The following is a 12,148-nucleotide window of genomic DNA, read 5'->3' on the forward strand; positions in this document are numbered from 1 at the left end:
ATTCCAGTCTTCCCTTGGAATAGATCGCAGACAAATTGCCCCTTTGGGATGAATAAATGGAATTCTAATTTTAATTTAATTTTAGTTCAGACACCTTTCAGTAGAATTTCATTAGAGAAAATCTTATCTATTCAGATACTGTAAGATAGGTAAACACAATGTCCAATATCACCCTCAATCTCCGAAACCTCAAATGGCTGTGGTTGTAGTAGTAGTAATGATGAGGTTGTGGTAGTGGTGTTTGGAGTAGTAGTGTTAGAGAAAATGATGTGGGGGTGGAGGTGGTTGTAGTAGTAGTGGTAGTGATGATGATGATGCGGTGGCGGTAGTAGTAGTAGTAGTAGTAGTAGTAGTAGTAGTAGTAGTAGTAGTGGTAGTGGTAGTAGTAGTAGTAGTAGTAGTAGTAGTAGTAGTAGTAGTAGTAGTAGTAGTAGTAGTAGTAGTAGTAGTACTAGTAGTGGAAGCGGTAGTAGTAGTAGTAGTAATAGTAGTAGTAGTAGTAGTAGTAGTAGTAGCAGTAGCAGTAGTAGTAGTAGCAGTAGTAGTAGTCATAGTAGTCGTAGTAGTCATAGTAGTCGTAGTAGCAGTAGCAGCAACAGTAGTATTAGTAGTAGTAGTATTGATGGTCATGATGTGGTGGTGGTAATTGAGGTGTTAATGCTAGTGATGATGATGCAGTGGTTGTGGTAGTGGTGCTAGTGATGATTATGATGTGGTGGTGGTTTTAGTACAAGTGGTAGTGATGTTGATGTGGTGATGTGATGGTTGTAGTAGTAGTGGGAATGATGTGGTTGTTGTAGTGGTGGTAGTGATGATGATGTGGAGGTGGTGGTAATGCAGTGCCACAGAACCACAGAAATAAACCAACAGATCTATCCCAACCTCAGCGCATTCTGTTTGACAAAATCCTATGGCAGCAGCTTGCTTGGCAGGAGGGAAGATGGCAGCAAAGCTGGAAGTTGCAGCGGATGCCACTGTAGGGTAAGTGTCACACATGCTGATCATCCACGTTCCCATGATTGAGCGAAGGTGAGGAGACAAGTTCTTTCTGACCCTCTCAGCCAACGCTTGCAATGCCTTTTGTGACAACTCTCTGACTTTATGGTCCACATCCTGAGAAAGGGAAAAGAAAATCTAACTAGAATTATCGAAAATATTTGATTTTTTTAAAAATAATATTTTAGGAGGTAGTTGCCATTTCTTTAAGGGGCGGTTTGGGTCTTTTCTAAAAAAGTTTTAATTACCTATATTGGGCGGTTTTAATCATTCTGTATCGTCAATATAGGTTAAAAAACAACATTTATGGTGAAAAATTTTAATTATCTGTGTTGATACCCATTTTGCGATCTAATTTGGGGGTCTGACATCCAAAAATATAACAATCTTTTGGCAAACGTTCCACAAAAACTAATGAAGGAATGACCTCCATATTCTTCCTTCTTGTCAACATTGTACCATAGTGTGTCACCATAGAGAGATTTTACGGCTTTAGCTTATGGAATTTTTATTAGATCATTACAAAGTTGAGAATTAAAATGTAATGACAAAATTGATGTAAAAAATTCAGATTTAGGATTATAAGTTAAAATTCACAAATCTTATCAAAAAAATATCTCTATGGTGACATAATACATTATCTCTGCGATAACTGTAGAAATTTTCAGACAATTTCATTAAATAGATTCTGAGAAACGTTTGACACAGTTTCCCATACCCTTAGAAAAATGACATATTGAGAAAATAGCAAAATGGCTTCCCGTTTTTCACACATTTCTTACTAACTGTACCATTTTCGACGGTGTATTTCGTGCCTTTATAGTCTACTTTAAGAATTTGGACTTAATTATATTATTTTTAAGATAATAAAACATAATTTTCCAACAAAATCTCAAAATCAAATTTTTGAAGGATTTTCCTAATTATTAGACCCAAATCACCCCTTAAGAAGAGTTTTTAAGGCTAAAGGATAAATTATATGTTGAAGAATTTGCACATCCAGATAGTTTATATTGGAAATGGATTCAACTATGAATATAAATTGGGAACAAAGAAAATCATTCAAATATTGTTGCAGCAAATTATGAGATATTGCAATTGCATCCCTAAGATTCTTTGTTTCTTTTGGATAAAAATTGAGATTTTTACAATATTCTATTACTCTAATCTTCTGTGTTTGATAAAAATCAAATCAAATCTTTAACTTAAAATCTTACATCTTTTAAACATCAATTTTCCTCCTTGTCTGTTAATCTCATCCTCGTTTACATAAAAAAATTCTTAATATCAAAATCAATTTTAAAAATAAACAATTATGATTAGTGCAGTCCTGCCTATTACAGGCAGACCTACGAATTTTTCTTTCCAACTTGATAAGTGGGTCAATGATACGAATTCATGAATAGGATAGAAATAGTCCAGTGGCATTTAGGATTTGGAATCCTTCATTAAGAAATCTTCTGTACACCACTGGTTTACCTTTTAAGTTTAATGATTGTGACCATTATTTTCTCTGTTTATTTATCAAATTTCAATTATTCCTTTTTTATTTTGTATGAAAAACTAAGAAGTTTAAATATTCCACGTAAGAATGTCTACATTTATTATTGACATCTCCACAAATTCACATTGCTCAACGGGCTTCACAAGATTTCATTTACTTCCCTAGCTCAGCAAAAAGAGGCAAAACTTACAGCACAAGATATCGGCACTAAACAATATCAATCAATTCTTTGTCAATTACTCATTCACTCCTGAGTCCTGTGGAGTAATTTGTCATAAACGTTACCGGGGCATTATGCTGGAGGTTTTGAACTGTCAATGATCACAATGAACAGACTTCGACTTTGATGCCAGATGAAACATATACCCTCAAGTCACTAAAACCGAAGTAGATACACTTCAGACTTCAAAAACAAAGAAATGAAAAAACTTGGGAAGAAAGACATAGGTGGATATAAAAAGCGAACATAAAATTAATTTTTTTTAAATACCTGGGAATAAAGTGAATATCAAAAACAAACACACAAAATATACCAAAAACAAAAATGGAAAAAAAGAGATAAGCAGTTATAATTTTTTTAAAAACAAAACAAAATACAAAAAAAAAATAAACTGGGAAGAAAGAGATAAGTAGATATAATCACAAACAAACACATAAAATATACTCACGATTGCAACCTTATTGTATATCCTGGGCCAAAACGGGACGATAGCATTGATGCAATCATCACCTTTGGTGCTGCACAGAGAGGTGAACTCTTGTAATGCCTAGGAAGGAAATGATTACATTGATACAACCTGTTAAGAAAGCATAACAAAATTACTGACACCATCACCTTGTATTGTTCAATGCCAGTATCGGGACAACTTGTCAATATTCAAATCACAAAAAAAAAAAAAAAAGAACTTTCTAATTATCATCCAAAAAGGGAAACTTATCTTGAGTGTCTTTTCCAAGTAAAGAATAGAATAGCCTGAATGTCAGCCACAATGTAATAACATCAATAGTAATATTTCTATTATCATTGAATGAATTATATTTTAAAAATTGATATTCACTACTAGATAAGATCATTGGTTGATAGTTCTTATAATACAATACTACCTTTATTTTTGTCACGGTATCCTTCTTTGAAAATTTTCGAAGAACAAGCCTAAAGTCATCGTCCAGCACAGAGTCGGCATCATCAAATATTTCACTGGCAGGTACATAAGCTGGCTGATTGGAAAAGCCAATGAAACCAACAGGAGAATGACCAGACTGAGCTAAAAGTTGTACTGCTTGACTACTGCTTGAAGGCTAAATCAGAGAGAGAGAGAGAGAGAGAGACATGACAATCAAACTTTATATAAATAGTGGCTAAATAGTAGGCATACAGAGAGAGAGAGAGAGAGAGAGAGAGAGAGAGAGAGAGAGAGAGAGAGAGAGAGAGAGAGAGAGAGAGAGAGAGAGAGAGAGAGATAATGAAAAGGCAACAGGGGGCACCTACAACAGAGAAAAAAAATCCAGACCCATTTGTCCTTCCCCTTCAACCATCAACTCTGGCCCATGTCATAAAAACGGGATTGTCACCAAATTTCACGAGACTGAGCACATATTTCAAAATATGATATATAAGACATAATGGTGATTTTTTGTGGTTTTGGGGAAAATGTTTGACACAGCAAATTTGGTGGAAAATTTATGAGAGATTCTCCAAATCACGGAATTCCGCAGAAGATTTTCATCAATGGTTTAGGACCTTTTCCAGGGAAATCTTCAACAGTGACCCTTTGTTTTACAAAGAAAACAAAAATTTTTAAAAATAAAAATAACAAAATGACCTTTAAAAAAGTTGGAAAGTATGTATTAAAAATAAAAAATGATAGTACTGAAAACATTATGGACAAAATTTTTAATAATAGATAACTAAATTAAAAGATATCAATATGAATATTGAAATCATTGGGCAGCCATGATGAGAAGATAATGAAAACATGACATTTTGGCGCAGAGTTAAAAATTGTCTGAGCGTTATGCACATTTAGGATATTATTCTAAAAACAACCGTTTTTATTTTTAAAATATATGCTGTAAATAAAAAAAATAAATGCATTTGAAAATTGTCAAATTTTAATTTCATATAACTCCTGAAAGTTTAGATGGATTTTTTGGTTATTTGGCAGCATTTAAAAGGAAATTGAAAGACAAAAATAAATATCTGAGATATTCCTCTTCATAACAACGTTATATATCTTTTACTGATTCCCCCTAAATGCGAATGGCAATTTCCAGTCACAGCTTTCTTATGGGCAAGTTGGGTCACAATTTGACTCCCACTGCTGCTGCTCACTAAATTGACTAAAAACAGTCTGCCATTAATAATCAAAAGTCCATTTTTTATCATTGCCAGACAGCTGTCTGCCAATCATCGTTTTTCTTTATTGGCAGACATGTCTGCGAATAGTGAGTTCCTCTATTCGCAGCAGTACTGTGAATAGTAGATAGCATTCTTGTTCGTTATTCGCAGTAGTACTGCGAATAGTAGATAGCATTCATTTTCACTATTCGCTGTTGTACTGCAAAGAGTAAATACCATTCATTTCTGTTATATGGAGTAGTACTGCAAATGCTTTGTTTGGTTCATTCTATATTTGCACTAGTAGCCTACAAGCCTTGAGCTTTATTGTATAGAGGATTGGGCACAAAATATAAATAAACTACATTATTATTATTATTATTATTATTATTATTTTATTTATCTATTTTTTAAAAATTTGTTATTATTCCTATTATTATTATTATTATCTGGCGTTTCATTGGCAATGACGATGTGTCTTTTGTTGTGTAGTGATGGTGGTGGTGATGCGGTGTTTGTGATTGTAGTGGTGGTGGTAGTGATGATGACGATAAGGATTATGATGATGTAATGGTGGTGATGGTTACTGTAGTTTTTATAACGATGTGGAGGTAGATAGTGGTAGTAATGTTGATGATGTGATGGTTGTGGTTGTGTAGTGTGGTGGTAGCGATGATGACGAGGAGAAGAATGATGTAAAGGTGGTGGTGGTTGCTATACGAGTAGTAGTGGTAGCTTATTGATGGTAACTTATATTAGTTACAGGAGCACTGAGATGAGTCATGAGTAATGGAGAGAGAGAGAGAGAGAGAGAGAGAGGGAGAGAGAGAGTGAGAGAGAGGGAGAGAGAAAGAGAGATAGAGAAAGAGAGAGAGAGAGAGAGAGAGAGAGAGAGAGAGAGAGAGAGAGAGAGAGAGAGAGAGAGAGAGAGAGAGAGAGAAAATTCCTGGAACTTTTATAAAATACATTTAACCAACCATAAATAAAACAATAGATGGGGATGGAACTATTCTTATTAAAGTAATGCTAACAATGTCGATGTATTATGCCTTTTAGATCTTTCAGCTGCATTTGAAACCATTGACCATGACATTTTGTTAAAAAGACTAGATAACATGTTCGGCGTAAAAGGAATTGCCCTTATATGGTTTACATCATATTTACAAGATCGATGGCAGACTGACGTGGTGAATGGTGTTCAGTCAGAACAAGTTTATTTACTAAACTTTGGAGTGCCACAAGGCTCTGTTCTTGGCCCTGTCCTTTTCACTGTATATATGTCGCCCCTTTCTAGTGTGATATCCAGATTCAATCGGAGTTATCTTTTATATGCAGATGATACATAAATTTATGCTTCAGTACCCCTAAGTAATTTACAATTCCCCAAAAATTTTGGGGTCATCATTGATAAAGATCTTTCCATGACAAGCCACGCGAATAACACCATACAATATACATGAAATGAAAAAAATAAGCAAAATTCGTCATTTAAGATTAATACCGAAGCATATAGCAGAACTTTTAATTAATTCCCTTGTTTTATCTAAATTGGACTATTGTAACTCCCTTTGGGCGAATTAGCTTAAAGACAAAAAATGAGTAAACTTCAGGTTGCTCAAAATAACGCAGCCAGACTCATTGTGTGCAATAACAGAAATACCCGTCAGCAACTCTCCTTCTCTGTGAGTTACATTGGCATCCTGTAGAAAAACGAGTTGCCTCTATAAGATTTGTACTGTTGTCTACAAATCCTTGAGCTGTCATGTGACAGTTTTGAGAAATTTGTCGTTTGCTACAAACAATTAGAATTAGACCTGTCACTGTCAAAAGAAGAGAGTTATTTCTTGTACATTTTTAGAGTGAACTAGTTCCATAGCAGACAAGTTGATTGAATAAAAGTAAAAGGGCCTTTTATCCCCATCTCCCTCTTCCACCACCACCTCCTCTTTCTCCACCATCAACACCACCATCAGTGATGATCACCTCCTCCTTCCCCACCACCTCTTCCTTCCCCATCACCACCACCTCCTCCTCCACCACAACTGCAGCCGTCGGGTTTGTTTTGTTTTGTTTTCTTCAAACGCGGCTACACTTCCACTGTCTCCGCATGGCTTGCACACACAAGAGAATACATCTATCATCTAGTTCACAAAACGAAACATCTAGGTCACAAAACGAGTCATCTCGGTTTCAGTTGTGCCAAGATAGCAAAACAATCTGAGCGTCTTGGAGTTCGAAAGACCTTTCACTTTCATCAAAATACTCGGTATTGTCAAGACCCTTGCCTTGGCCTTGCCCTTATGCCTTGCCTTAGACTTAGAATTTTTTTTGAAACCCAATTCCCAAAACAATACAGTAATTTCAGTTGGTAGCGTCAATTGCCAAGGACCTTGACAATTGTCAAATCGTCAATTGCCAAGGACCGTGTCAGTTCATCAACTACGCATGTGTACTTTTAACTGCCACGGAGTACCTTTAGTGTCACGAAGTGATGTATTGCCACATAGTGATGTTATTAATATTAATTAATACTCTCTTTTACTCTCTCTCTCTCTCTCTCTCTCTGTCATTTTCTCTTTTTTTCTCTCTCACACACTATCTCTCTTTCTGTCTGTCATTTTCTCTTTTCCCTCCCTGTGCCATTTTTTCCTTTGTGTGTGTATTTCTCTGTCATTTCCTCCTCTCTCTCTCTCTCTCTCTCATATTTCCTCTTTTTGTCCGTCAACTATTTAGAATTAACTGCCACGGATTTATCTTGTTGCACAAATGTTTTACGTTAATTGTTCCTTATTAAGACGATGTGCAGTATATTTCCTTTAAAAAAAGGAAATCTTACTTTTTTTTTTTTTTTAATCTAGGACTTGACAGGGATTTGCCACTTCATTCTTCTGGGGTTTTTTTTTGTTTTTTTTGCTGAATCCGAAATCAACAGCAATTTTTGTTTTGATTTTGATATTATTTTAACTTGTCTTGGAATTCGTGAAAAGACATAAAAATTAAAAACAAATGCCAACAAGTTTTGACTCGATCCTTTCCACAACGATTGACAAGGAATGAGTGAATGGCATGGAAGAAAGTAGAAAGTGATGTGATTCGAGATTCGTATGCGCGCAAATCGAGGCTCGACTGAAATCACCACATGCAGCTGAAGAGTTCCAATTTGACTCCTTGGCAGTTGATGAACCGTCAACTACCAAGGACTCACTCCTTGGCAATTGACACAGTAATACAGCTCTACTCTAGTGTACGGTAAGTTATGACTTTGATTTCTTTCGCTCCCACCCCCCACAATCCCATTTTTGTGTTATTTTTAATAAAAGTAAAAGACTTCTTAACCTAGAAATAGATTCAGATGACTAAGAATCTAAAACTAAAAGGACCTGACACTGACGTTGTAATTGTACTTATTGTTTTATGGCTGTGCCGCCTTACTTTGAGATTTCCCTTCGTTCTTTGAGCTTTTCTAGATCCTGGCATAGTTCAGAATTAAAGAACACTTGATTTCCGCAGATTTTCAAATTTATGAAAAGCTTAATTGAACGGATATGTGAAAATATGGCAATACAACAAAACCATGTTTACAACACGGTGAGGCAATTATTCATTCTTACTTTTACTTTCATCACAAGAACTTTGACCCGGAATTGAATTCATCATTTAGAAGTGACTCCATACACTAGAGCAGGTAAATGATAGGAACTCGTCCGCGCTTCCGATGAAGTGTCACATGCCGTTTTCAAGTAAGGCCATCTGGAGGAAGCTTAGGCGTCCTTAAATGACGAAGCGTGCTTTAATTCCAAATAGACATAACACAAAAACTTCCATAAATGAAATTTAATGATTTATTTACCTTTATTAGTCATAATAGCGGAACACCACTCGATTCAGTAGTGTTATTTACCGTTATAGTCGAAAACGATAGGGGCTGCCTGTGATTGTGAAAATACTAACCAAAATGGAGAGGAACGATGCAGACAAGGGACATTTCGGGTACAAACCATTCGTCAGCACAACAATACACAAATAAACGTGGAAAACAAATAAAATAAAAGTACTAGAAGTAGTCGTAGTAATAATAATAATGATAATAATAATAATAATAATAATAATAATAATAATAATAATAATAATAATAATAATAATAATAATTAATTATTATAATATAATATATATTATTATTATTATTATTATTATTATTATTATTATTATTATTATTATTATTATTATTTGTTATTATTATTATTATTATTATTATTATTATTATTATTATTATTATTAATTTGTTATTATTATTATTATTATTATTATTATTATTATTATTATTATTATTATTATTATTATTATTATAATTAATAATTATTACGATCAGCATCAAGAAAACAAATGTAATGTGTCAGGATGTCCCCTCTATACCAGCAATTTACATTGACAACGAGGAGCTAGAAGTCGCTGATCACTTCACATACCTGGGCACAACCATCACCAGCAACCTCTCACTTGATGCAGAATTAGACAAGCGCATCGCCAAAGCTACCGCTGTCATGGCACAACTGAGCAAGAGAGTGTGGACCAACAACCAACTCACTTTGAATACCAAACTCAGAGTATACCAGGCATGTGTACTCAGTAGCCTACTGTATGGCAGTGAATCCTGGACAACATATGCCAGACAGGAGAACCAACTGGAAAACTTCCACATTCGCTGTCTACGACGAATTCTCGGCATCAGGTGGCAGGACAGACTCACTAACAATGCAGTGCTAGAAAGAGCGAACTCCCTCAGTATGCATCTCATGCTCTGCCAGCGACGTTTGCGATGGCTTGGTCACGTACACAGGATGGACGATGGACGCATACCCAAAGACATCATGTACGGTGAACTAGCTTCTGGACGGCGACCAACTGGCCGTCCAGCTCTGCGCTTCTATGATGTCTGCAAACGAGACATGAAATTGACAGGCATCGACTCAAACACCTGGGAGTCGCTTGCTGACGACCGCAACGGCTGGAGATATGCGGTGATGGAGGGAGTGAAGAGAGGTGAGGAGAGGAGAAAGATGAAGTTTGAGGAGAGGAGAGCAAGGAGGAAAGAGAGGCAGCAGATCCAAATACCAAACACACAGTCAAACTATGTGTGCAACAACTGCGGTAGAGACTGCCATGCAAGGATTGGTCTGCTGAGTCACACCCGTCGTTGCTCTCAACAAGACTGATGAGACTAAAGCCATACAGGGCGCAAACCATCGTCTCTTGAGACGGAAGGATGCCTACTACTACTACTACTATTTACCGTTATAGTAGAAAACGATAGGGCTGCCTGTGATTGTGAAAATACTAACCAAAATGGAGAGGAACGATGCAGACAAGGGACATTTCGGGTACAAACCATTCATCAGCACAACAATACACAAATAAACGTGGAAAACAAATAAAATAAAAGTACTAGAAGTAGGCGTAGTAATAATAATAATGATAATAATAATAATAATAATAATAATAATAATAATAATAATAATAATAATAATAATAATAATAATAATAATAATAATAATATAATAATAATAGCAGTAGTGGTAGTAGTAGTAGTAGTAGTAGTAGTAGTAGTAGTAGTAGTAGTAGTAGTAGTAGTAGTAGAAGTAGTAGTAGTAGTAGTAGTAGTAGTAGTAGTAGTAGTAGTAGTAGTAGTAGTAGTAGTAGTAGTAGTAGTAGTAGTAGTTGTTGTAGTAGTTTATCTGGGATGGACCCCGCCACCGTGTGTTATTCGTGGGAGTTTCAGCGATAGCCTCTATCGCCACATAAGACTTTTTGTTGTTGTTTTTGCTAAGGGAGGGGGTGAGGTGACAGAGAGAAAGGAAGGAGTGAAAGAATGAGAGAAGCGGGGGGTAATAGGAGGGAGGGGGTAGGGAGATTTTTTTTTAAAAAGCGAAAGCATCCCACTCAATCCATTGTCGCATCTTTGATAGCTGACTGTCTGCTGCTAACCAGTGTGTAAACAAAAATGTTGATTGGATCTATATGACATGCTTAAGGGTCAATTGCAGCATAGTTCGGGTCATGTGCATCTAATTATATGGGTTTTGATTTGACGGCGTCATCTTAGTTAGCTCTATGATGATGATGATGATGATATAATAAATAATAATAATAATAATATAATAATAATAATTAATAATAATAATAATAATAATAAATAATAATATTAATAATAATAATAATAATGAATATATATTATGTTTATTAAGCGCCCAATCCCGTTGACGAAATAGATATAGGCGCAGAAAATTGTAAAACATCATTATAAACATTTTTGTACACACACCCAGTTATACAAGCACGAACATACCCTACCCTCACACCACACACATTCATCAAAACGTGTATATGCATAGAGAGACGAAAAATAGCTGTTAACAAGAATGGCAGATGAATGGAGATTATTATGCCATGAGAATTCTGATATAACAAATGTATATTATCTTACAAAAAATAGGAGGTTTTATTTAATCAAGTGAGCTTCTCATAAGATGAGATTTTAATTTCTTTTTAAAAGATGACTGGGAATTCACAATAGTAGAGGGAAAAGCCAACACCGTCCAAATTCGGATTGAAAGCATGAAAATTGACAGACAAGTAGCTAATACCCATATAAATGACGCCTGCTATATAACCACTCTGGCAATTTATCATAACAGTGCGTTTTTAGCACTTTTTCTTTTCTCTATGTATCATTACTTATCCAAGGGAAGTAACCACGAAAATACAATGTGCGTTCTATAAATTTAAATATAATGTTGATCATTTACGGTAGCTAAGTTTCCTCGTGTTGTAACTAGTAGATAAAGAGGAGGAGAGAGAGTTGGTGGGAGAGATGAAGTATATATATATATATATATATATATATATATATATATATATAAATAGGGAGAGAGAGAGAGAGAGAGAGAGAGAGAGAGAGAGAGAGAGAGAGAGAGAGAGAGAGAGAGAGAATTTTACTCACTAACCTAAGACCTCCTGCATCTACACAAGTCCGTGCAAGGTAGGCTGGATCTTAAACACTTGCATCGGGTGTCGATACATTCTCTCTTACATGAACTCTTGAATAGCTTTTGGACAATCATTTTATAAATCTGGATATAAGTGGTTCCACAGTGGTTCGTGTCGATCCTTATATTTTATCCTACCATTATTTTGTAAGGAGGATAACCATAATATATACCCAGCTGGATAAGCTGCTCTTTTGATATATTATCAAAATGCTCCAGAACAAAATACGACTCTTATGGACATCACTGACCAAATGCTGAGAGTGA

At 35.4% G+C, this 12,148-nt stretch overlaps 1 protein-coding gene across 1 annotated transcript in view; it reads right to left on the minus strand.

Annotated features, from left to right (window-relative positions):
• The window catches only part of LOC144968208 (E3 ubiquitin-protein ligase listerin-like), a 57,410-nt gene extending 48,913 nt beyond the window's left edge, over nt 1-8,497 (minus strand). Inside the window, exons 1-4 of the mRNA XM_078906328.1 lie at nt 8,271-8,497; nt 3,605-3,799; nt 3,169-3,267; nt 883-1,113 (exon numbers count right to left, since the gene is read on the minus strand). Of these exons, the coding sequence (XP_078762454.1) occupies nt 883-1,113; nt 3,169-3,267; nt 3,605-3,799; nt 8,271-8,315 (570 nt within the window). The 5' untranslated portion in view covers nt 8,316-8,497. The remainder of the gene's footprint in view (nt 1-882; nt 1,114-3,168; nt 3,268-3,604; nt 3,800-8,270) is intronic.
• Nucleotides 8,498-12,148: the final 3,651 nt, after the last annotated feature.

This window comes from Berghia stephanieae, chromosome 3 (genome assembly GCF_034508935.2).
Source record: "Berghia stephanieae isolate SIO BIC M18660-M18661 chromosome 3, UCSD_Bste_1.3, whole genome shotgun sequence".
NCBI lineage: Eukaryota > Metazoa > Mollusca > Gastropoda > Nudibranchia > Aeolidiidae > Berghia > Berghia stephanieae.